Source organism: Tauraco erythrolophus, chromosome 6, assembly GCF_009769465.1.
Source record: "Tauraco erythrolophus isolate bTauEry1 chromosome 6, bTauEry1.pri, whole genome shotgun sequence".
NCBI lineage: Eukaryota > Metazoa > Chordata > Aves > Musophagiformes > Musophagidae > Tauraco > Tauraco erythrolophus.
Genome location: NC_141470.1, coordinates 68,245,570 through 68,268,757, shown reverse-complemented (window position 1 = coordinate 68,268,757; position 23,188 = coordinate 68,245,570). Strand labels below are relative to the sequence as shown.

Below are 23,188 nucleotides of genomic sequence, written 5' to 3'. Positions count from 1 at the left end.
AAAACTATTTAGTGTGTGCTGCCCTGCCTTCGTACGCTTACCTGGAGAACGAAAATAACTGTTTCCATCCAGGGCAGACACAATGCTAACAAGGGCTGTTTTGCTCTCCCAAACCCCTCCAGATCCTGCTCAGCACTTTAAATAGCAACAACCGTGTGCCTGGATCCCAAGGCTTGCGGGATCTGCAGCTGCATCTTGCAGGTTCCCTGGACACCCTCCCAGAAAACGCAGCCCCGTTCAGCGCACCCACTTGGAGGGGGCTGCATGCTGGCACCCCAGTTCCCGAAAAAGGAGGTTAGTGAGAACACAGCTAAGAGACTCTATCTCTGCAAGGCAATTAAGGTGCCTTAATTGGGTGACCTAATTAGTGTAGCGTGGGTTTTTCTATTTCTGGAACTTTGCTGCTGGCGCAGGCGGTGAGGAGAGACTGGAAATAGCTTCTCAGCTGCTGGACAGCTGAGTTTGCTATCAGAAACCATTGGGTTTAATACAGTGAACTCTCTAGCCTGTCCATGAGCCTTCACCATGCCTGGCCAGCCCATGCCCTTTTACAGACTTCCCCTGACAGTTGGGCCATCAATTTCTACTCCAAAAGCCTGCAAGGTGAAGCAGATGCTGGACCTGTTCTCCCAGCCCTTCTGTGTCACACAGTCCAACTCATGGGGGCTTCTGCACCTGCCTGATAGGCTTCCCCATTTCACAGGCAGCTCCGAAGCCACTTTTTTTACCCTCTGCCCATGGGAAAGATGCAGCTTCTTTACAGATCCTAGGAATGCTTTTAATACACCCAATCCATGAGCATGACTTTCCTGGCTCCACTGGACTTTGAGATAACAGCAACAGAGGACTTCAGAGGAACCTCATATCCATTATTCAGCATACCAAATGCAACATTTGCACTGTGTTTGCAGGAGACCAGACATAAATCTGTCACTGATTCGTGCTCCTGGTCCCACGCTGCCCAAACTCTTCCCTCTCCCAGAAGGGCAGCCCTAAGGGACACAGGAGGATGCATCTCTCAGGGACGGGGTCATTATGTGCAAGGATACTCTTTTGGATGGCAGGATTGTAAAATAGAGAGGACAGGGGGGCTCTGCCAACAGCAATGAGAGGGGCAGATAGTATGACTGGTGCTGATAGACTCAACAAAGAAGAGGAGGAAACGAGGTGAGCAGGTTTATTTGGGAGTGATTTGCTTCCCCAGCATTTGGTTGGGGGTGGGAAAGTGGTTTTTGTTGGGCTTTTCTAAGGGAACATGTGACCAAGGTGAAAGATCTGCCTCCACACATCTGCCGCTCCCCAAAGGAAGGAGATGGCTCAGGGCTGAGCCTCTCTTTTAAGTGGACACTAGCAGATTCCCAGTTACATCAATCCTTGTGCTGGACACTGCCATGTAGTCCAACATCTACCTGCAAGTAGGTACAGACCCTACAGAGCAATTCTGTAGAGAGAAGAGGCTGGACCATGCATCCCCCCTCCACAATGGGGAAGGACAGAGGGAGCCAACAAGGTGCCAAGAGGAAAGAAGTGAAAGCTACGGCTTCAGTGAGAAGGCATCTGATGCCCCCAAGCTTGTGTTGTGCCAGCTGGGTTAGGTCTGGCACGAGCAGGTGACTCTTGCATGCTACATTCACTCCACACACTCAACCAGTCTTAGTGTCTGCTTTTTACCTTCGTCGGAAAAACCATTCTCTGTCCTTTCAGCATTTGCTCTGGCTGAATCCCAGGCCAAGGTGCTCTGCTAGGAGCAGAGATCACACTAGACATGTCTCCTTCCTATTGTAGGCAGAAAAGCAACTCAACAAGGGCTGGGGAGGAACTCACCTTAACCCTTCCACTCCCCAGTCCCGGAAAACATACCCAGACCCTGTCTCTCTGTTCAGCCTTGATGGTAAGGTGCTGCTGAAATTTGGTGGAGATCACGTGGGAAGGCTGGGCTCATTCAGAGATAATCTGCCCAAGCTTAGAGATGTATTTTCAGGGCTGGAGTTTCCTATTGAGTTCCTTGTGGTGGGTTTTTTCTATACTGACTCTAATCCTGTTCAAGAATTTCCAAGCCCTGTTGAGTAACAAGACGTTCTGGTTTTAAAATACTATTGTCACCTCATTTCCAGCTTCGTGACTTTGCTGTCATCAACACAACATTTGAAAGGTTTCACAACCATTTCAAATTGCTAATATTTGCCCTAGGGCAGCAGAGCCTAAAAAGCCACCACTGCCTGTGGCTGGCACAACTGTTGATTTCACTTATCACCACCCTGTAACATCCTATGTTTGCTTTTTTTCCTTCCAGGAATTTGCAGCTCTTCTGGCACGTGGTGGTAGGAAAGGTCTTGTCCAGAGGCAGTGGCATGGCATACAGTCTCTCACCAGAGAGGATCACCAGATCCTCTTGACTTGGATCTAGGACCAAGCTTAGGACTTAGAAAAAAAGGGTGGAGGTAAGTTAGAGGGCAATATGAAAAAGTAACTCGGGTAGTCTGAAGAGAAGGTTATTTTCAAGTGCAGAAAAGTCTATCAAATACCCCTGTCCCTCCTTCTGCTCTTAGTTAGTATTCATCAGGGATGTACTGTGGATTTACACCACTATATACAACAGCAGCATCTGGTTCATTTGCCTCCTCGATAAAATTTTAAGCCCCTTCTCAATTGTCTTTGTAGAGATAATGAACTGCACTGACAAGAGTTTATTTATTCCTGCAAGTAAAAATGTTTTTCTTTTTAAAGTAATTGAAACACTGAGCCTCCTACCTTATCTTTCAGCTTCTCCATCCAGCTTCTCACTGAAAAATAAGACAAAAAGCTGTAATCACGTTACTTATGTCATATTAATTAGTAACGAATGATAATGATAGTATTAAAATAGACACTAATTAACTTGACAAGCTGATAACAGTTTTCATTAGATTTCCTCTCTTCTCGCTCATGAAAAAAAAAACAAATGCAGCAAATCAACACGAGAAACTCTTCAAGCGAGCTGGCAGGCAAGAAGCTTGCTTTTGCCTGTGCAGTTCACATCTTCACAGTGATAAGAAAAGGAAGACAAAAACCAGTATTTCAGGTTGTGGGTTTTTAACCAGCACTTCTCATGCACACTGGGATATCTGACAAGGAGAAAACCTTACAGCGTGGCTACCCCCTTCCCCTGGCCTCCTCCACACAGATATTCTTCCCTCTATTTGGCATAGCCTGTAATGACGCCTAAAAAAGTATTATTCCCTGTCTTTTACTCCCCTGCTTTTCTGGAAGCAGCCACGGGCCGCTCTGGGAAGTCATCAGATAATATCTGAGGACTGGGACAGCACTGGAGGTGCTAAATTACTAAACCAAGTAAATTTTTACTGTCATCACAGAGCCTTTCATTTTCTAACAGTTACCATAAGTCCCATGAAATATGATAGCCAAGAATGGAAAGTCTTTAATGGCATGTACTTTGGGATGAAATATTCAGCTAATCTCAAAGAACTGCAAGCACTCAGCAGTGGGTGCACGACTCATTAACTCCCCAGGCGACTGGATTCGTCTGCACTGCACCGAAGACAAAATGCTCAGCCTTTGAGGTATCTGCTAATATTTTAATGAATTCCTGCTCACAGGTAAGAGGCAAACACACAGTTAAATGTCGGGGCTTTTTCAGACTTTGGCAGCTGTGTTTTAAGCTCTGCTCAAGAATCCCCATTTCTCCAGGAGGACAATGCTATAGGCACAAGGGGACTCTTGGATGCACCAACGTCCTGTGGGACATTTCTCCCAGGATGCATTACATCCCAGATGTAACACTCCCGGATGTAACACACTGTTTAAGGAGTGAGACCCCATTTCCAAGCCTGCTTTCTTACAGAAGCTCCCATCAAAGCTTGTGTTAGCAGTATTAGAGTCTGCACATGCACATATACTACTCAGGGTAACTGTCCTTCTGAAACGAGAGCCTTACCATGAGTAGGGAGGGTGCAGGAGTAGGGTGGTCAGTAAATAACCTTTTAACATCTCAGATACGATACAGAGAAGCACAGCAGCTAGGAAGTAGTAAGACTCATCCCAAGATGTCAGCATCACTGAATTAAACTCCATCATTTTAACAAGTTCAAAGTGATTTCAATACTTCCTTTTCAAGTATTAGTAACATAACACTTTCCAAACAGAAGCATCCCAAATTACCTAGAGGTGGAAAAGTGTGAAACAGGCACAGAAGCGTACACACAAACTCACTTATCTCTGACGGGCAGCTAAGAAATAAAATAAGTTATCCAGGAGACATACTCAAGCACACACAGCACTAGAAGAGGAAAAGAGATCTGCTTTCATTAACTCTTCCCACCATTAGTCCTGTCCTGCACGGACTAAGACATAGTAAACTCAATCTATGAAGGTGCCAACATCATCATCCTCTGCGAGTACAAGCCTGCATGCATTGGATTTCACTCCCTATGGAATACCAGAGAGGAAGGAAACACATGGAGAGGGACTTTTGAAGAAGGACTTTTTACAAGGGTATGTAGTGATAGGACAAGGGGTAATGGATTTAAACTGAAAGAGGGGAGATTTAGGTTAGATATAAGGAAGAAATTTTCACTCTGAGGGTGGTGAGGCACTGGAACAGGTTGCCCAGAGAAGTTGTGGATGCCCCATCCCTGGAAGTGTTCAAGGCCAGGTTGGATGAGGCTTTGGGCAACCTGGTGTAGTGAAGGGTTTCCCTGCCCACGGCAGGGGAGTTGGAACTAAATGATCTTTGAGGTTCCTTCCAACCCAAACCATTCTATGATTCTATGACGTGGTTCCCCTGGGCTAGGTTTCTCAGCTGGGTTTCTAGGTGTAACACTGGGTGTAAACATCACCTAGACCTTCAAGGAGATCCCCTATGCTGCTGCCTTGCTGACAGGCATGGGAGTGACCACTGGGAGAATTCTGCTTAAAAATAAAAATATAGCAAACCAAAGGAATTAATCCCAAAACTCTTGCCCAAGAGCCTTCTCGTGACTCTCGTGTTTAACGACGCTGCCGTGTTTTATTCCAGGCTGGCAGGAGGAGCGGTGATGGTGACTCACAGTCACACAGTAACAGCCACAGCTTCGAAACCACAGCGCACGTTTTGAAGCTTTAAACCGATGCCCTCTGTGCACATCCAGCCAGCCACACGCACACACACGGTGCGTGAACGCAGCCACTTAGAGCTGCTGTGATGCTCGGTTGGCCCCAACTCAAACTAAGCACAAAGCCCGTTTTTACATGTCTTTCACAATAATTACATGGGTGATCTCGTCAATAGTTGACCCAGTTTCTCGCAGCTGAATAACGGTGTATCTAAAGCAGCAATTAACTCCAGAGAATTTCCGACAAGTCGGAGGCAGAGGCTGATCTAATAATATTCTACTACCTATTTTCAATAAACACAAATTCTGGCTTCGTTCTCCTCTGCTCCACAAAACGACAGCAGCACATCCGTTGGGACCCACAGTCACTACAGTACAAATCTTTATTTGCTATTTATACAATTGCTTATTATGAAAACCGACCTTGTTTTCAGCGATGTAGAGCACATGTCAGATGCCTTTGTGAATCAGCCTAAGTCACAGAAAAAAACACCACCATGTGATTTCTCCTCCAGACCGGAGGGCTCTCCGAGACATGCTCTAATGCAGCCACAAGCTGGCTGGGTGAAAGCCCCTGACCTGTGCTAAAGGAGAAGAATGGTCCCAAATTTGGGACGATAAGGCAGCAGGAGGTCAAAAACATGGCAGGCCCTTCAACATCCTGGCAGGACTGCACCAGTGTGGAGCAGCTGCACTGTGCTCCCAGACCTCCCAGCTCTGCAGCCGGTTAGGCTGGGGCCATGATAAATCAAGAAGCATCCGATTACCAGGAATTACAAATACTTTTAATGTCACTAATGGATAAAACCATTTTAACACTTTTGAGGAAATGACAAGACACCATGTCATTAAAACTGAGTGCTTTCTGCTCCAATTATTTACCCATATGTAGACCCTAGAGAGTGTGGGTAGGAGATAAAGCACTTTTTCAGGTTAGAATTGATATCTATGCTAAACGGCTACCACCTATTAATTCTGGACTTCAGACTCTAATTATGCATCATTATCCATAATGAATATTCTGAACTTGGTCTTGGAAGAGGAACATTGTGGATGGCATCTTCTCATAAAAATGTAACACTCTCTGAAAACACTAGGTGACTTACCAATGAGGCCACGCAAATAATTAGTAACGAATACTCTAATCCATGTATTTTTCATCATCTTCTTTTTTTTTTTTTTTCCTTTTCTGATCACTGGATGTCCTGAACAAATGGCAACAGTCTCTGGGTGTGAAATTACTAACAAGTGTCTGCAGTACCAGCTCCTCTTCAGTGGCATTTTAAGGATGGCAACTAGTCCAAATTCTCTGCCCCGGCTTAATTTTGATCCCTTGGTTTCACAGCAAGCCGAATTAGATCAGTGTGGAGCGCTTCTGAAAATTACATACATAATCTGACATTTCCTCTGAGATTTATATAATGTCTGCATCTCTGCAAATTAATTTTAAATAACATATATCTGAAGATTAGGCAGGAGGTCAGGAGCACAGAGGAGGAACACGGTTGTCTGGCACTGGCGTCAGAGCAGCCCAGGATGAATTCAGACAGTTACAGATGCACCGTGCTATTTTTAGTCATTTTTACCCAGCTTTCCCCTTGAAAATATGCAGCCAGCTATTAAGAAGTCACAGAGTCAACTAAAGAAATTAGGCTAATTTGCAGAGGTAACCAGCAGCCTGTGGTGCCTGCCTGGCTCCTCCTCAGAGTAACCTGGTCCAAAGGAAGAGTCAAAAAGTCCCATGAGCAAAAACTTTCTGAAGTTCAGGTTTTGCCAGGTGCAGGCTGAAGGCTCAAGAGAGGGGTAACAGGTGACATTTGAGGATCTGTGGTATATGGCACTGGATGGCCCAACATCCCCTTTCACCCTTCAGTGCTATCAATCCAAACTAACCCTCATGGGAGACGGCTCTTGTGTTCCCATCCCTCTCCTTTCCACTGTGTCCTACAGCTTTGCAAGCCCTACAAGAATAGATTCAGCCAGCTTAACCAAGCTGCTCATTAGTTTTTTGAGGAGCTCCTCTTTACAAAGGGGGTGACCAGATATGATTTATAATGGAGAATCAAAGTAGAAGAGGTTTGGAAGCTGCCTCCAAGTTCAGCTGGAAAGACACTCTGACAATGAAGCCTTTGCATGATTTACATCAGGGGAAAATCCAGTATTTGTCACTTCTGACCAAAGAAAATTAAGTTATGGTAGCGTGACAGACCATACTCACTGCAAGTCTAAACCACAGTCTGACACTGTCCTTCTAGGGAAGAGCCTGCTCAGGGATCTCAGCATCCCCAGCTTACGGCCCTGCAATGTCTTGCTACAAACAACTCACCTGAAAGGAGAGGGGATGTTAACTGAAGAAAAAGATCTGGAAAAGGCACACTTGCTACACAGTAACTCCCATGGCTACTGTGCATCCTCACCATGGAACAAAGTGGGTCCACATGTACCATTATTAACTGCGCGTTCCTTCCCTGAACCCTTATCAGGGGCCTTCATTCACCATCTCACTTCTTGTTGCTGTTCAGAGGACTGTCTGCTCTCAAATAAGTTCTTATTTATTGCTCAGGTCTCTTGAATCCCCTTTTGCTCTGGAAGCTGCAGGGTGCTGGGTCCCACAGCCAGGCTCTGCCTTTAAGCCTCACCATAACACACCATCAAATCTCTCGCCAAAGGCTTTTCCCTGCTTCCCTCATCATCCCCCTCCGAAATCAGGAGCACAAGTCCTCTGGGCTTCATGCTTTGCCAACTTTTAGTAATTCTAATTGCCTAATTATCCACTTCAATGCAATGATAAAGCTGCTTAATAATTCTGTTCACTTCTTATTCGTTCTCCCTCTTCCCAGATAAGAAAATGCAAAGGCTTTACCTTCTGGTGGAGATTTCAATCAATAATTCATGCCCTCCTGCCATCAGTTCCATCTCTCCCTTCCCCTCTTGGATGCCTTGCTGCTTTATCTTGTCATTTTAGTTTCATCTTATCAGCTCGTTTTAATCATATTCCCTTTTTTAATCACAATCTAAAGCAATTCTGTTCTTCCACGGCAAAACCGGCACATAATCCCTCTGCCCTGTGCATCTTGTTGCATTTTCAAATCCAGCATTTACATCTTCATTCCAGAACTTCATCTTCATATTGATGAAGGTACACCCAGCACCTTCTCTTTTAATAACTTTCCACCACGAGCACCAGACCAGTGTGGCACCCAAGCTCCTACACACTCCCCAAAGGGCAGAGAAAAGGGCTGAAGGATGGTTTTATGCTTAAGCTGAAGATCAGCCAATCTGACCTGGCCATTACATCTTGTAATTCCTTAAATCCAATAGTTTGAGAGAGCTGCACCGAGCTTCCTTCGGAGAAACCAGGAAGTATCAGTCACCCCTCTACACTCAAGGCACAAAAAGATTTTGATCTAACAGCTACTGTTAATTGCTTTCATGTCTGCCTGAAATCAGAGACATCCCTATCTCAGGAACCAGAGAAGCTGCTTAAGGACAAGGCCCCCACTGCAGCAGATGAGAGTCCCCACCACAAGTGATGTGTGCGTCGGACAAGATGCAGGAGGCAAAGATGGATGGAGCCAAGGAGCAAAGAGAGCAGCAATTTTTGAGCACTGGCATTGCCTGCCATGGATGTTGGGTTTGCTTTGCTTTCCTCTGGCCAGGACAAGGTCTTCATCCCACCCATGGCTACGGTTGTTGTAAAGCAAGAAAAGGGCAGTTTGGCATATTTGCAAGAGTCTGGAAATTGTAAATACGTAGTGAAGAGGCTTTGTGTATGTCATGGTACAGTGAAACGTAACTGCGCCTCCCAGCCGATGCAGCTCAGCAGAGCTCTGCCATCACTTTTTTCCCTGGGACAAATTTATTCACCTCTTCCATGCTTGCTCACTATCCTGCTCTTCCTGTTCACGTTCCCCATCCTGAAATGGCTGAGGTTTGTCACTGCTTCTGATCAGGGCTAACAACTGGTGGTAGTCAGGAGGAGCAAACTTCACCCTTGATGTTTAGACTTTGCTAGAGGTCCTGCTGCCAGAGCAGCTACCTGTGTAAGCCTCTGCGGTGAGAAAACAGGACGTTTATTGTCTTCTGAAGTGCCTGTTCAACCTCTGTTACATACCTTAGGGCAAGAAATTTGCTATAGTTAGTTTTCCTCTTCCCTCACTTACAAGCACAATTTCCAAGCCGTGTTCCTCATTCCAGCAAAGGATAGCTGGTTAAGGTGTGAAAAATAAAGAAAAGAACAATTACTTTAAATCAGTCTATCTACACCAAGCAATCTGTCCTATTTCGTTACAGATTTCATCCCTTTCTCTTGCAGGTAAGACTTTCTTTTAAATGAGACTAGTGAGAACAATTTTGCAGAAATGCTCCGTGCTTCATTTGCTCAGCTCTGACAAGTTAATGGCACAAGGCTCCACCGGCAGCTTTTCCTGAAAAACCACAATTGCCAATTTACTTACTAGCACCAATAAATAATACAGAAAATGGCATTTGGCTGGAAGGCAGCATATTTTTAATTCCAGAAGAAAAACTATACCTACTTGATGGGAATTTTGACAAATGCATTTTCCCCCCATACCCAGCTCAAGATGACCCGAATGGATGGATAATCAAACAAATGTCAAACTCACAATTACCATTTAGTTTTCAGAAAAATTTTGGGTCAGGTGAACTTTGAATTAACAAAGTGAACTTTAATAGTTACGATGCAACTGTCTGGTTTATTAACTGTACCAACTACAACCTTTTCTCTGTCTACCCAGCTACAACTCAAGCCTGGCTGCACACTGCTGCCTCCAACGACCTACCCAAACCTCTTCAGAGAGGAAGATGGGGAGGACAACTCACCACGCTCACCCAGAAAGCAGAATCTAAAATGGGCTTCCTAACTCCTTCCCTGACCTTATCAATCCTTTTGACACTGACTTTCCCACGGCATTAGGTGAAGTTTCTCCTTTTCCTTTTCCCTTGCACTTTTTAAGCTGTTTTCCGCTTTGATGTGCCCACGCTGAGTAGCCACTTGCTGAGGTTGGCAAAGGTGCTGCCCTTCTGCCTTTGCACTCCTCTGTAAACTCAGTTCTTCTGCGGTGCCTTGAAAACACTCGTTGGCACAGACAAACTAATTGTTTCTCCCTAACTGATCCCAGACATGCTCAAGATGTTAAAACAAAGCCAAGGTAGAAAACCTCTCGGTATCCTAAGACTAAAAGGCATCAGCAGGACATTGCTGTGAACTGGCCGTCATAATTGTTGTACGATTAAATATTTACTGGATCGCACTGTGTCCAAAAGCTGCACGCACTGGGAGAGGAAATGCAAACCTTGCTTATGGAAATGGCAATGCTTCTGCTGGGGCACACGCTGGACCACGTTGTCCACCACTCTGCCGTGGCACAGCTCCTAGAGCAACACACGGACTTACCAACAGCACAAATCCACCCTGCTTTAGCTAATGGTTTTTCCTTTGTGCTGAAAATGTCCATATTCACCAGCTTTTACTCATGACATAGTCACAGTGCCCATATTGGGAATATAAAGCAGTTGTAAACATTGAATTGGGATCCCTTAGCTGTCAGCTGGCTCTGTCACTTGTAGCTAGCCCTCCTCCCCTGTAAGATGCACATCATCACTGCCTACCTGAAAGGGAAAAAAAATGTTTGCAAGACTTAAAGTTTATCCCATCTAACTTCAGGCAGTTATCTGAGATGCCCAAATTAAATGTCTATCTACCTTCAATGCCCAGAGTCACCAAGTGAGTGACTGCACAATGTCATCCACCCCACTCCAGGTCTGGTTTTCCCTCTGAAGAAGCTCTTCTCTTCTGCTGGATACAGACACACGAGCAATTTTGATGCTTCAGCTAAACGGAAGGCTCCTGCATCAAATTGCCTGGATGTTTTCAAACAGAAAGTCAGAAAGTTCCATTCAGGAGAAATGCAAAACATAGAGACAAGATACGTGAGGGTGAAGGAGGAAGCACAAAGGCGGTGAAGCCAGAGGACCTGGAACTGAGCACACACAATACTACTATTGACACATATTGTGAGTTATTGCACACAGAAGCTGTCTGATTCCCTCTTTGACTGTGACATTATCTTCTGTCCCTCCCTCTGTAGCCCAGTCTCCGTACCACTAGTCTTACTAAGTCAAGGGGAGAAAGAGAAATACCTTTAAAACTCCTAAAAAGACTTAAAACGCAATGGTTGCTCTACAACATAGATGTGCCGTGACTGCAAGATCTAAAACCCTGAAGCTAAAAGCAAACAAAGTGTGGTCTCATAGGCAATGGTGAAAATCTCCATGCAAAACTCCAACGCCTGGGTTCCCTTGGCTGAGACACAACGCACAGCAAACCCTGATTTGGGTCTCAAGGGCTTCCAAGCCTGCCAGATGGTCTTCATGCCACATTTCTTCAGCTCCTCTCGAAGGGAAGCAGCATGCACGAAGCAGGGTAGTGCTTACATGGCAGTTTTGCGTTCATCTTGTTGCTCTTTGGAGAATTTTAATCCATCTGGGTTATGGGAGGTCAGGTTAATACCACTCACCTGGTCCTTGCAGTGAGCAATGAGGACACTTGCACCAGTCCATCCCAGCCCAGCATGGTTTGGGCTGGGGGAGGGGGACCTGCAGAGGGACTTCAGCTGGGTGGCAGAGCAAAACATCTATATGGCAAAATTTTACAAGAATTCAGAGTGCAGGGATTAGCACAAACTCAGGAAGAGATATATTAATGCCTTGAAAGAAGCCTGAAAAGGCCCATGAAATCTTTCTTTCATAGCACACATGGCTCTTCAATTGCTACGTTTACGTAGCAACATTTGGTTAGTGGTACGTAAATAAACGGCACACAAAAGCTGTCTTAAAAAGGTTATTAAGGCTGCAAAGTGAAGACTTGTGAGTAAAGAAACACTCCATTTTGCCTGTTCAGCAGGATACCAGTTCTAATTGCCCATTATTTTCTTTCTCAGAAGTCTACAGTAAAAAATTATTGCTAGTTTATTTTTCCCCTCTCTTTGTACACTGGAGCAGGTGAACTTTTATAGCTAAAATTTTCTTTGAAAGTCTGGAGCACTGTGGAAAATTTTCAATCCAAACAGTTAAAATTTGATAAAGTTATCAAGAACTAGAATACAACAGAATAGAAATCCAAGAAATCTAATGATTGGCATGACTGATATTGCCACGCAAGCCACACACGTGCAGATTTACAGGTCAATGCCTCATGGGGGAAGCATTACCCTTCCATATAAGCACATCCCAACCTTAATGATAGATTTTTTTTAAAAAGTTCTAAGGTATGTCGATATCCTTAGTTGGCCATTCCTGATGTACAGCAGCTGAGGACACAGCCCTAGAACATCTTCCTCCCATCAACAGGACGTGTGTTGTGTCTGCAAACTGCCCAAGTCATCGCGGGGATTAGAGAAAACAAAGCGCGACAAACAACAGCGTGGAGCCGCTCTGCGGCGGTTGGGAAGCTGTGCCATCTGATGCCAAGCTGCAGAAACGGTCTGGGAACCTTTGTGCTTGCATTAAGCCAAGCTTTCAGCTCGTTCTGGCACCAAGCCCCCCTGAGATCGCCAGTGGTTTTGCCTGAGCTACAACTGTAGGATATGACCCCGTATCTTTGTAGAAAAAGATGATGAAATGGGTATCGGTCCCAAGCTACCTTTTAATGCCCATTTTTCAACTAGCCTATTTTCCGCTCCATAACGCAGCACCCTTCCCCATAATCTGGAAAAGACAGATACATTTTTGCGAATTAAAACTAAATGTCAAGTCACTGTGATGGGGGGAGTGAAAAAGCCAGAGAAGCTGCAGATGGAAAGTGCCTCACGCATCCCCCTGATAAACAGCATCTCATTTCTGCTGCGGGACGGCAGCAAAACAATGGTTGCTGTTATTGGACTAAACACCTTCCAAATCTCGAGCTGAAGTGACGTGATTTTCCCCTCCACGGAGGGGAGGACATTTCTCCATGTGGCTGCTCGACCCACTCGTTCAGCCCTCTCTAAATGCAAGCCACATAGACCTCCATGTCCTCCTGACAGAGCCTGCAGCCTTATCTGCTTTAAAGGATCAGCTAAACTGCAAAATTTATTTCTGTACTTTATGTCTGATATTAATCAGGCTCCGAAAAGATTCTTGGTTTGCTTTTTTCCTTCCATAAAGAGCAAATGTAATTTTCAGAATCATTGTTCCTGGGGACACTGCATGAAGGATTTGCCTGCAGACAGCAAGGCTGAAACAGGGTATTTTCCATTTTTTTGTATTTAAGAAAAAGAAAGGATTTTTCTTATTTCAAGGTTTGGGCTTTATTTCAGCTGGCAAGATGCAGCACTCGTCATGAAATGACATAAAGATCAATGAAGTACTAAATGGTTGGAAATGAAAATTATGGAGTTGACCTTTAAAGGAAAAAATAGATATTGAACTGTGTTTTCAGCAAACGATTATTCTAATAATTAAACCACAAAGCCCTGAGCATCGACTAGATGCTAGAAATAAAATCTGATTATCTCAGAGACTCATTTTCATGCAAATACTTAGCAACATGAGCAGACTGAGCACTGTCCAGTGTTAGTCGCAAAAGAAAAATGCACTTGCTTCTATTTGCTAACAAAAAAAGTCTGATCCCACATTCCTCTTGCATCAGGAACTGAACATCGATTCCCACTACGACTCAACGCTCTTGTGATGAAACACCAAATGGGGACTTAAGGCTCTCGACACTGGTTCGATAGCCCTGCAATTGACTTTATGTATAACCACAGGCAAGTAAATTAATCTCTGTTATTCCATTTTCCATCCTTACCATGGGAATATTAAGGGTATAATACATAATATTTAGTCTGTCTTTTCTGTTTCTCTTGCGAGTTGCTTGTGTCAGAACGTCTTCCTATGTATTTTAATAGCCCCTACTGTACCATCTCCATCTGGATGTGATATTCCAGAAGCTATACAGTACATACATTAAATCGCAGCAAAATGGTCTCATTCAGAAACAACGCTCTTTAGGAAGCCATTACTTATGTATCAAAGTATCTAGGGTGCTAAGTAAAACCAAACACATTCTCATTTCCCTACCCTCATTAGCATCCACTCAGACTGTATTACCTGTTCTTGAAGACAGGACACGCAGAGAAGTTTTTAACTAACGTTTGCAGGGAGAAGCAAATCGTTGAATAAACATAGGACCAAAAAGGGAAGAACTCAGCTGCTCAGAAAGCTGCTCTGAGCATGTATTTGTGACAGACATTGAACCTGACCTTGCTCCTGCTCCAGGAAGGAACATGAAACATGGGACAGCAGACCAAACTCAGCCTTACCCTATGTGGTGAAACTCCACTAATTTCAGCAGCTACACCATTTCCAGCAGAAGACATGCCCTGCCCAGGTATGTAGTCACATTAGTGACCCTGTAGTGTCCATGGATACCTGCAATAACATGAAGAAAATTGACTGTGCTGCCAGGAGAAGCCCAACTCCAGGGAGGAGGTGATGCCCAACTGCTACACATCTATCTCTGTCTGCCTGGACTTCATATTCAGCGCTACTGATGGGTTCATGAAAAGATGCTGTTTCATCTAATTCACGTAAGGCCTTACCACTGTCCGCTAAGGACAACGTGAACCTGACTGAAGACTCAAATACACTATCCATTAAGCCCAAAATGGTCAATATCCATCTCTGCTTATGGCAAAATTCACAACTGTGAAGGGTGAAAATCTGTGGAGCAAAGCATCCTAATCCAGCTGCGGAAGAAGAGAAGAAAAATGTAATATTTTCATTAGGCAGGTGAAGAAAGTGAATGGGTTTTCCCAAAACCTCTCCCAGCTACGGGCAATGTTCTCAGTAGACCTATGGGAATGGGCCCCAGGGAAATCACAAAGAGGGGAAAGGGAATGAGCAAGGGCAAAGCAAATCATTGGAGAGAGAACATGGAAATGGTAGGATCTTACTAGTGGTACGGTGTTTTTCCAGTGTGCTTACACTTCCCAGTGATTTATTCCTGCTGTCTACAAACGGCCTCTGTCGCTGACAGATTTTATCCCCTAAAAATCAGAAAAACTCCAGAGATTATGGCGCTTTTTGGAGGGCAGGTTGCTGAGAAGGTCACAGGGGAGCCGGGAACCAGAAGACTGCTGATTAGACTCGGAGCTCCAGGAAAGTGATGGCACAAAGACATTCCATGCCTGGAGTGAGGCAGCCAGGGAGGTAATGACACACAGCATCACTCCAAGGCGGTGTGAATGATGCCTTCCACTTACTGTAACGCATTTTGAACGAACACTGCCACCCTAAATTTATAGTACACGAAGTGGGGAGAAGTCCTCTGTGTACATCCCATGAAGTCATGTAAGACCACGCTATACTAGAAGCCAAGTGAAAGGATCTGATGCATCAGAAAGTGTTACTACAGCACTGATTAAAATTAAATATAAATCAGAAATTTAATTCTCATCATAGCAGGCTGCTTGGTGCTAGAGGAACCAGAGTGACCGTGGGCAATCATCCAGTCACAGAAACCCGGGTGATGGATCCATTCATAGCAGAAATCAGACCCTTCAGTGGGAACATGTTCCACTCCCTGCTGCTGGCAAGGCCCACTCAGAGTCTGGAAGCTGCCTTAAAATGATTTCCCAGGGGAAGGGACTCAGGTTAAGGAACATTTTGGGGTGATTTCAGAGTTGAACGGTCACCTCCAGGGTGAAGGCTTTGTTCTTCATTGTATGCTGTGCCCAACACTGCAGCAGCCTGAATGCCAGAGGACAGAGTGCCTGGGATGGGATGAAGGGAGCACTACAAGTCCCTTTTTTTTTTTTTTTGACATGGTGACCTCTTGTAGCTCTTTCCTGACTGGGGATGCTGTCTCCACGGGACACTACACTCTTAGGTATTTTGTCACAATATGGCCTTCACATGAATGTGGACTCATCCCATGTCAGTGCTGTGGTGTCAGATCAGATGCTGTGCAGCCTCCCCTGGTCAGAAACCTCTGTCTTCTGACTCCAGAGCTTGGAAATCGTGCAAAGAAAAAGGCAGCTCCCGGGAGAGCAGAGGCTTGACTTGCTTGGAGAGTCAGTGCTTGGCAGGAGTGAGATACATTTATAAAGTGCCACCACATTATAACAGAAATCACATCGCTGCTCCACAGGCCAAGGCACAGAACAGTATCTTGGGAGGACGCCAAAGGCTGGCTGAGCTTTCATTAGAGCCAACTTCAGCAGCGTCGTTCAGGCCAAAAACGCTTGAATCATTCATGCCATATCCCCACCTCCCCTATAGATGCTGTCTTTGGGCTGGAGGAGAACTACGGACACCACACTCTAGAGGAGCCACCCTGGGCACACCACAGAGTGCTTGGGGAGATGCATGTCCAGCCAGCTGGCTGGCCCACCCCAGCAGACCTCGGACAGCCACTGGATCGACAGTCCGTCTGGGCATGCACATACTCAGTGAGCCCAAACACATCCAGTATAGGTCATCCACTGCAACTAAAGCAGTTTGGTTTTCCAGTACCCTGATCCAAATCTTAGCTCAAGAACCCAGTCAGTTAAGATGGACCACGTTTGTCATCCACATCGTAAGGCTGAAGTTAAATATGAGGGATTTGTAGTGAAGTGATAGCAAATCCTGGTTTGATCCATCACCCCGTTTTCCCCTGAGATCTACAAGCTCCGAATGAGCAGCTGGTACACCTCCCACTCCTCAGCAGTATGCTTGCAAGCTGTCTGGCTGATCCTACCAGCCAAACAGTCCAGGAACGGTGAAGCAAAGGAATGCTGTGGTGTTTCAGACATGGCAGTGTTTAGCCATGTACCATATTTTCACGGTTGCCCTTTGACAGAGTGCTTGAAAACATAATACTGATGTGCTGCACTGCTAGAAATTTAGGAATCTGTCCTTCCCTCCTGTTCCTCAGGCCCTCACGAGCCATGGCCAGCAGTGGAGTGAGCGCAAGGAAGAGCGACAGCACTTCTCCATCAAGGCTCTTGACCATGCTGTGGTTTGATAGTGAATGCAAACTTACAACTGTACCGAGAGGACGATGCAGTAAGGAAGAAGAATCTGCAACAGGAAGAAAACACTGTCAGTGACAGCATGGTGGCCTATGAGGACATGGTGCAGAGAGGGAAGAGGCTACTCTGATTGTCCTCAAGCACTCGTGTGGTGAGGTCCCACTCTCAGTTGGCTCCTAGGTACCACCACACTGCCAAAGAGTCAAAACAGAGAGGACTTCTTCCTGTGTCCTCCAGGCTGGGCTGGCCATAGGACAGGTCTCCTCAGCAGTCAAGCCCACTGAGGCTCTTAGGGATTTTCCCATCCAACACTAGGCGGATGTAAGAAAAGACCTGTTCCCAGAAAAGCTGATAAGCCCTAAACACAGTCTTTCTAAGCTCATTCCTGAGACAAGGTGCAATTGTTCTGCCACTGGAAATGCACACAGGCTCACTTATACCAACACAAGCTGAGCAGAAATCACTGCACCATTTGAATGGCAGTGATTTATTCCCATCTCATACCAAAGGAAACAGCTGAGCCAGGTTCAAGCTAACCAAGTCCCTCCTGCTTCAGTGCTTCACCTCTGCAGGCTATTCCCTCCTGAAGATTTCATTACAAGAAGCTGGAGACTCACAACTGGGTGACAGGAGAACATCTCTGTAGGAACACAACATAGAGAGCACTTTCTTCTCTATTGCTGTCACAAAGTCGCACTGAAGCTCATGCCAAGCTCTTAGGGATCCTTTCATAGTACAGAAGTCTGTTCTCAGCCCTCTTCCTCCAGGAGCTTGTGTGTGTTAACAAACACCAAACTCTCCCTAAGATTTGGCCAGTGCACCACCGCATGCATCGCTTCCCAATGGCTCACCCTATATCCACATCGTTTTACTCAATCCTACCTTGGGTATCTGGGTCTGCAAGACAGACAAGGAAACCCATGGATACCATGGAGATGTGACTAACTCAGAGCCACCAACCAGACAGGACTGTGCTGAGGGCAGAGGCAAGGTCCTTACCCCATTTTGTGTTCGTGAGCCTCAGTAATGGCATTGCTACTGCTCAGGCTCCCCAGTTGAGCATAGCTGGAGCTGTCACGGGCAGCATGGGCAGCAGTGCTGCTTACAGCAGGCACTGTGCTGATGCCTGTCTGCAGACCAGCATTAATGCTCCGGCAGCGCTCACGCCTCGTCAGCCCTGCCGTATTTCACAGGCTGCCTTGCGCAGCGAACAAGCTCGGGTTGGGATAATTGAAAGCAGTGCCCGCTGATTTATTCCACTTCAAACACATTACGTGCCATCTCCTGGGCTCTGAGCCTGGTCTATGAAAGGAAGGAACTCAGAGTATGGAGAGGGCTGAAAAAGAAACAGTTTGCTCTGTTTTGAGGGGTTAGAGGGAGATGATCTCTAGGTTAGGTTAGATGATCTCTAATTCGTGATATATCCTAACACAGAGGATCATCATCTCGTAGTCGGCACTGGAATATCTGTCTGTCCCCAAAGCTTAGCACGTTCCTCTGGCCCACACTACTTACCACACCCTTAAGATGCACGTTCCTCTGGCCCACACTACTTACCACACCCTTAAGATATTTGTAAAGCACCTCCCTGTTGCTGATGTCTTGAAGCCTTTCTCTGAGTCGCACCCACCTTCCCTAACAGGTAAGGAAAAGCCACATACAGGAGATGTTCATAACAGATGTTCTCAGACTGCCTCAGTGATAGGATGCAAAAGCAGAAACTCTCGGAAAAGAAAAAGACACTTGGTTCATTCAGCTATAGCAAAGGCTGAAAGGGCGCAGCATTGCAGTCTGTAAGCACATCCTGGTGTGCAAGCACCAGGACAGGAAGAAGAGCTATGGAGATGAGGTAGTTAAACTAAATAATCACATTGCTCCAGGGACAAAGGAACCACAGACACCTGAGACTGGAAAGTCAAAGGCTTCTCATTACTAGAGCAACAAGGCTCCTCTCGTAACATTGGCCAAACCTCAAAGTAGCTCCAAGATGGTGCCAGTGGCAGAGGGTGGTATGATACAGTGGCCCATCACAGAGAAGCGATGTGTTCACCAGCATCCTAAGTCAATGCGCTAAGACCTCTCCTTCCTACTGCTGTGCATCATAGATTCATAGATTTCTAGGTTGGAAAAGACCTTAGAGATCATCGAGTCCAACCATCCCTAATCCCCATTAAACCATATCCTCAAGTAGCTCATCCACCCTATTCTTAAACACATCCAGGGATGGGGACTCAACCACCTCCCTGGGCAGCCTATTCCAGTGGCTGACAACCCTTTCAGAGAAGAAATACTTCCTAACATCCAACCTGAATCTCCCATGATGTGATAGTTTGATGTGTGGGGGGGTGTTCTGGTGGCAGGGGAGGGGATTTGCTCCCTGTGCCACCAGATCTGAGTCCCATCCCCCCCGGGGGAGGTTGAGCCAAGGCGGCGCCTCTGCGAATTGCCCTATTTAAGTTGGGACAAAGGGGCGGGAATGGGCTTTTTGCTCAGGAGCGAGGAGAGAGCAGGAGGGCGCTGCCCTCGCTCCCGGCTCCCGGCCGAGCGGCCGCTCGGGCCCGGGCCCGGGCCGGCGCCATGTGCTCAAGATGGCGCCGGGGGAGCCGCATGGGGGACTCGGTAAGCGCCCCGCTCCCGGGGTGCCCGCCGGGCCGAGCTCCCCCAGAGAGGATTAATATCTAAGAGAAGACAACCACAACGACCGGGTCAGCAAAGATGGAGCAGGAGGAGGTGTACTGGAGCTGAGGCTTCCCTTGCAAATCGGTGTGAGATGGCAGGCGGCCCCCTGCAGCCAGGGTGTACTCGGCGGAGCAGCGACCCACTCGTGGCCTGTGGAGAAACCCACGTCAGGAAGGAGATGCCTGAGCCCAGGAGAGGTCGTGGAGCAGGGGATGCGCGACCAGGTACTGTTGATAATGGGGCATGGAATGCACGACGAGGTCGTGGAGGCATCTGGAGACCGTGGGACGACCCACGCCGACGCGAGTGGCAGCAGCTCCCTAAGAGGCCGAGACTGGTAAAGCCCGAACTGGTGCGATCCATGGGGAGGATTGCAATCCTGCGGGCAGGACTTACTTTGGAAAAGTTTGGGGACTTTTTCTTTGTGAGTAGGGGATCCACCGAAGCAAGGGAAAAAAAAAATGGTGTAAAGACTCCTCCTCCTTTAAGAAAGGAGCGGCAGTGAACAACATGGATGAACTGACCTGTACTCCCCCATTCCCTGTCTCCCTGCGCCGCTGGGGGGAAGGCAGAGCCAGGAACGAAAGGAAAACAGGGGGTGGGGAGGTGTTGTTTTAAGATCGGGCCTTGTTTTCTCTTTCCCCTCTCAAGTAACCGGTTTCGTTCCCTTTTGTCTTTTGTTTAGTAACTGTTAATAAATTGTTTTGTTTTTAAGAAGAAAGCCCGAGTCATGTTTTGCCCGAGACCATGTTGGTGGGTGCTCCCTTTTCGGTTCTTGTCTCGACCCTCAGTCCAAAAACCACGACACCTGACTAAGCTTATGCCCATTTCCTCTTGTTCTATCACCCGTCACTAATGTAAAGAGCCCTTCCCCTACCTCCCCACCATCTTTTCTCAAGTATTTATAGGCCGTAATCAGGTCTCCCCTCAGCCTCCTCTTCTCCAGGCTAAACAGCCCCAACTCCCTCAGCCGCTCCTCATAAGTTTTATTTTCCAGCCCCTTGACCAGTTTAGTCGCCCTTCTTTGGACTCGCTCCAGGAGCTCAATATCTCTCTTAAAGCGAGGGGCCCAAAACTGGACACAATATTCCAGGTGCGGCCTCACCAGTGCCGAGTACAGGGGCAGGATCACTTCCCTGCTCCTGCTGGTCACACTATTCTTGATACACGCCAGTATCCCATTGGCCTTTTTGGCCACCTGGGCACACTGCTGGCTCATATCAAGCCGGTAGTCAACCAACACCCCCAGGTCCTTCTCCGCCAGGCAGCTCTCCAGCCATCAAAGCTTCTTAAAATTGCCTTTTGACACCTCACAGAGAGAAGCCCAGGTTGGGCTGCTCCTGTCATTGGACAGGGCAGGACAACAAGAAGGGATGTAGCTAAAACACAGAATCAGGAACTATCATGTCTATGAATGCAATGGAAATCCACAATCACAGTGGGCAGGGGAACTCACAAATATTATACTGCTTTGTTTCAAAATAGCAGTGATGGACTTCCTACCATACCAAGACTTTCTAGGCCTTAGATGAGATGCTCTTAGAAACCCATGAAACTGAGTTTTGGCTCGCCAAATTGAGAGGAGTATTAATGAGATCAGCCGCCTCTGAGAAGCATCGTGCACAAGACCTGTTCTGTAGATGGAGTTGGACGCTATTACTTGTAGAATCCTCTCCAGAGCTGCACGAGGATAATTATTCAGCTCTTCTATTTCTAAAGAAGCCAGTGCTTCGCAAGCATTGGAAATGATAATGTGTTGTTTGCTGTAAATCCTCGAATCATAGAATTGTTTAGGTTGGAAAAGACCTATCAGATAGTTAAGTCCAACTGTTAACCTAGCGCTGCCAAGCCCACCGCTAAACCATGTCCCTAAGCATCACATTTACATGTCTTTTCAAGACCTCCAGGCATGGTGACTCAACCACTTCCCTGGGCAGTCTGTTCCAATGCTTGACAACACTTTCAGTGAAGAAATTTTTTCTAACATCCAATCTAACCCTCCCCTGGTGCAACTTGAGATCATTTCCTCTCGTCCTATCGCTTGTTTTCTGGGAAAAGAGACCAACACCTGCCTCACTACAACCTCCTTTCAGGTAGTTGTAGAGAGCAATAAGTCCTTCTTTAGACATGCTTCAGCACTTCAAGGTCTTTCTTGTAGTGAGGGGCCCAAAACTGAACACACTATTCGAGGTGCAGTCCTGTTGGCCACACTATTGCTGATACAAGCCAGGAAGCTCTTGGCCTTCTTGGCCACCTGGGCTCACTGCTGGCTCATACTCCCACTCCCAAGAAGATCAACACTCCCACCCAATTTGGTGTTGTCTGTAAACTTACTGAGCATGCACTCGATCCCCTCATCCAGATCGTTGATAAAGATATTAATGCAGTAATTATAGCTAAAACTCTTCATTAACATGGAAATGACAAATAACAAATTAGTATCAAGCATCTACAATTAGGCTAAAAAGCCACGGCAATTTGTTATTCTTTGAAAGAAATCACTTTTCACATAATTTACTGTCAATGAGGTCTCATTATGTAACGATATTTAGCTCTTCCACTACTTTTCAGCTTTGCAGCTTTATTAATTGCACCCACAACAGTTCCCTAATATAAGCAAGCAGTGTTATCTTCATCTATTGACTGAGAACCCAAACCTGAAAGCACCAATGGGATGTCTTTACAGCCAAATGGAGGCAGGAAGACCCAAAGCCAGTGAAGAAAGCAGGGCCAAAATCTGTAAATATCTTCTGCACAGATACAATTCTGTTCCAGCCGAGTAGAGGAATTTGCATTTTATCACAAAGAGGTTCAGACCGGCACCGAGTTCTTCTGCCAAACTCACCCAAAGTCCTATCTCACTGTCATAACAAAAATTATCTTGATGACATTTCCCACTCAGTTAATAGCAAAGCTTCTTAATGAAAGCTGGGCCATGAGGCAAGGAGCGTCCAAAGCCAGTGAGTATTTCCCAGTAAAAATGACTCAGACACCTGCTGGCAATCAAATCAAAGCAAAGCGGTTTCACTGAGTCTGTAGTGGCTGAGGATAAAGCGAGTTTGACAGACAAAAACTCTCCTAGGAGGCAGAACGTGAGCATCTGATGCTGGGCTATCCAAACGAAGGAGCCACAAATATATCTGGTAGACAAAGGTGGAGAAGGCAGCTCCCTTTGTAGCTTGCAAAGGGGAAAACGGCTGATCTCAACCACTTTAACACTGAAAAGTCTCTGAAGGGAATGTTTTGAAGGAGAGGAGGAATTTTGGTTACTGGCTATATTGGCAACTTCAGGGTACATGCCGTGGCAGGACCTGGCTTTTTTTGTTCTGCATGAGGCCAAATTCAACCTCCCGACAAGCAGACCTGCTTCCATGGGGATGACTGTGTAAAACGGTACTG

The 23,188-nt window shown here is 46.2% G+C and overlaps 1 protein-coding gene across 2 annotated transcripts in view; it reads right to left on the bottom strand.

The window, feature by feature from the left end:
* Nucleotides 1-23,188, bottom strand: part of ARMH4 (armadillo like helical domain containing 4) — a 62,711-nt gene that overhangs the window by 2,242 nt on the left and 37,281 nt on the right. Inside the window, exons 5-6 of one of the 2 annotated variants that reach the window (XM_086613964.1) lie at nucleotides 2,752-2,783; nucleotides 1,672-1,776 (exon numbers count right to left, since the gene is read on the bottom strand). In XM_086613964.1, the coding sequence (XP_086470090.1) occupies nucleotides 1,672-1,776; nucleotides 2,752-2,783 (137 nt within the window). The remainder of the gene's footprint in view (nucleotides 1-1,671; nucleotides 1,777-2,751; nucleotides 2,784-23,188) is intronic. The other variant, XM_086613965.1, reaches the window with a different exon arrangement.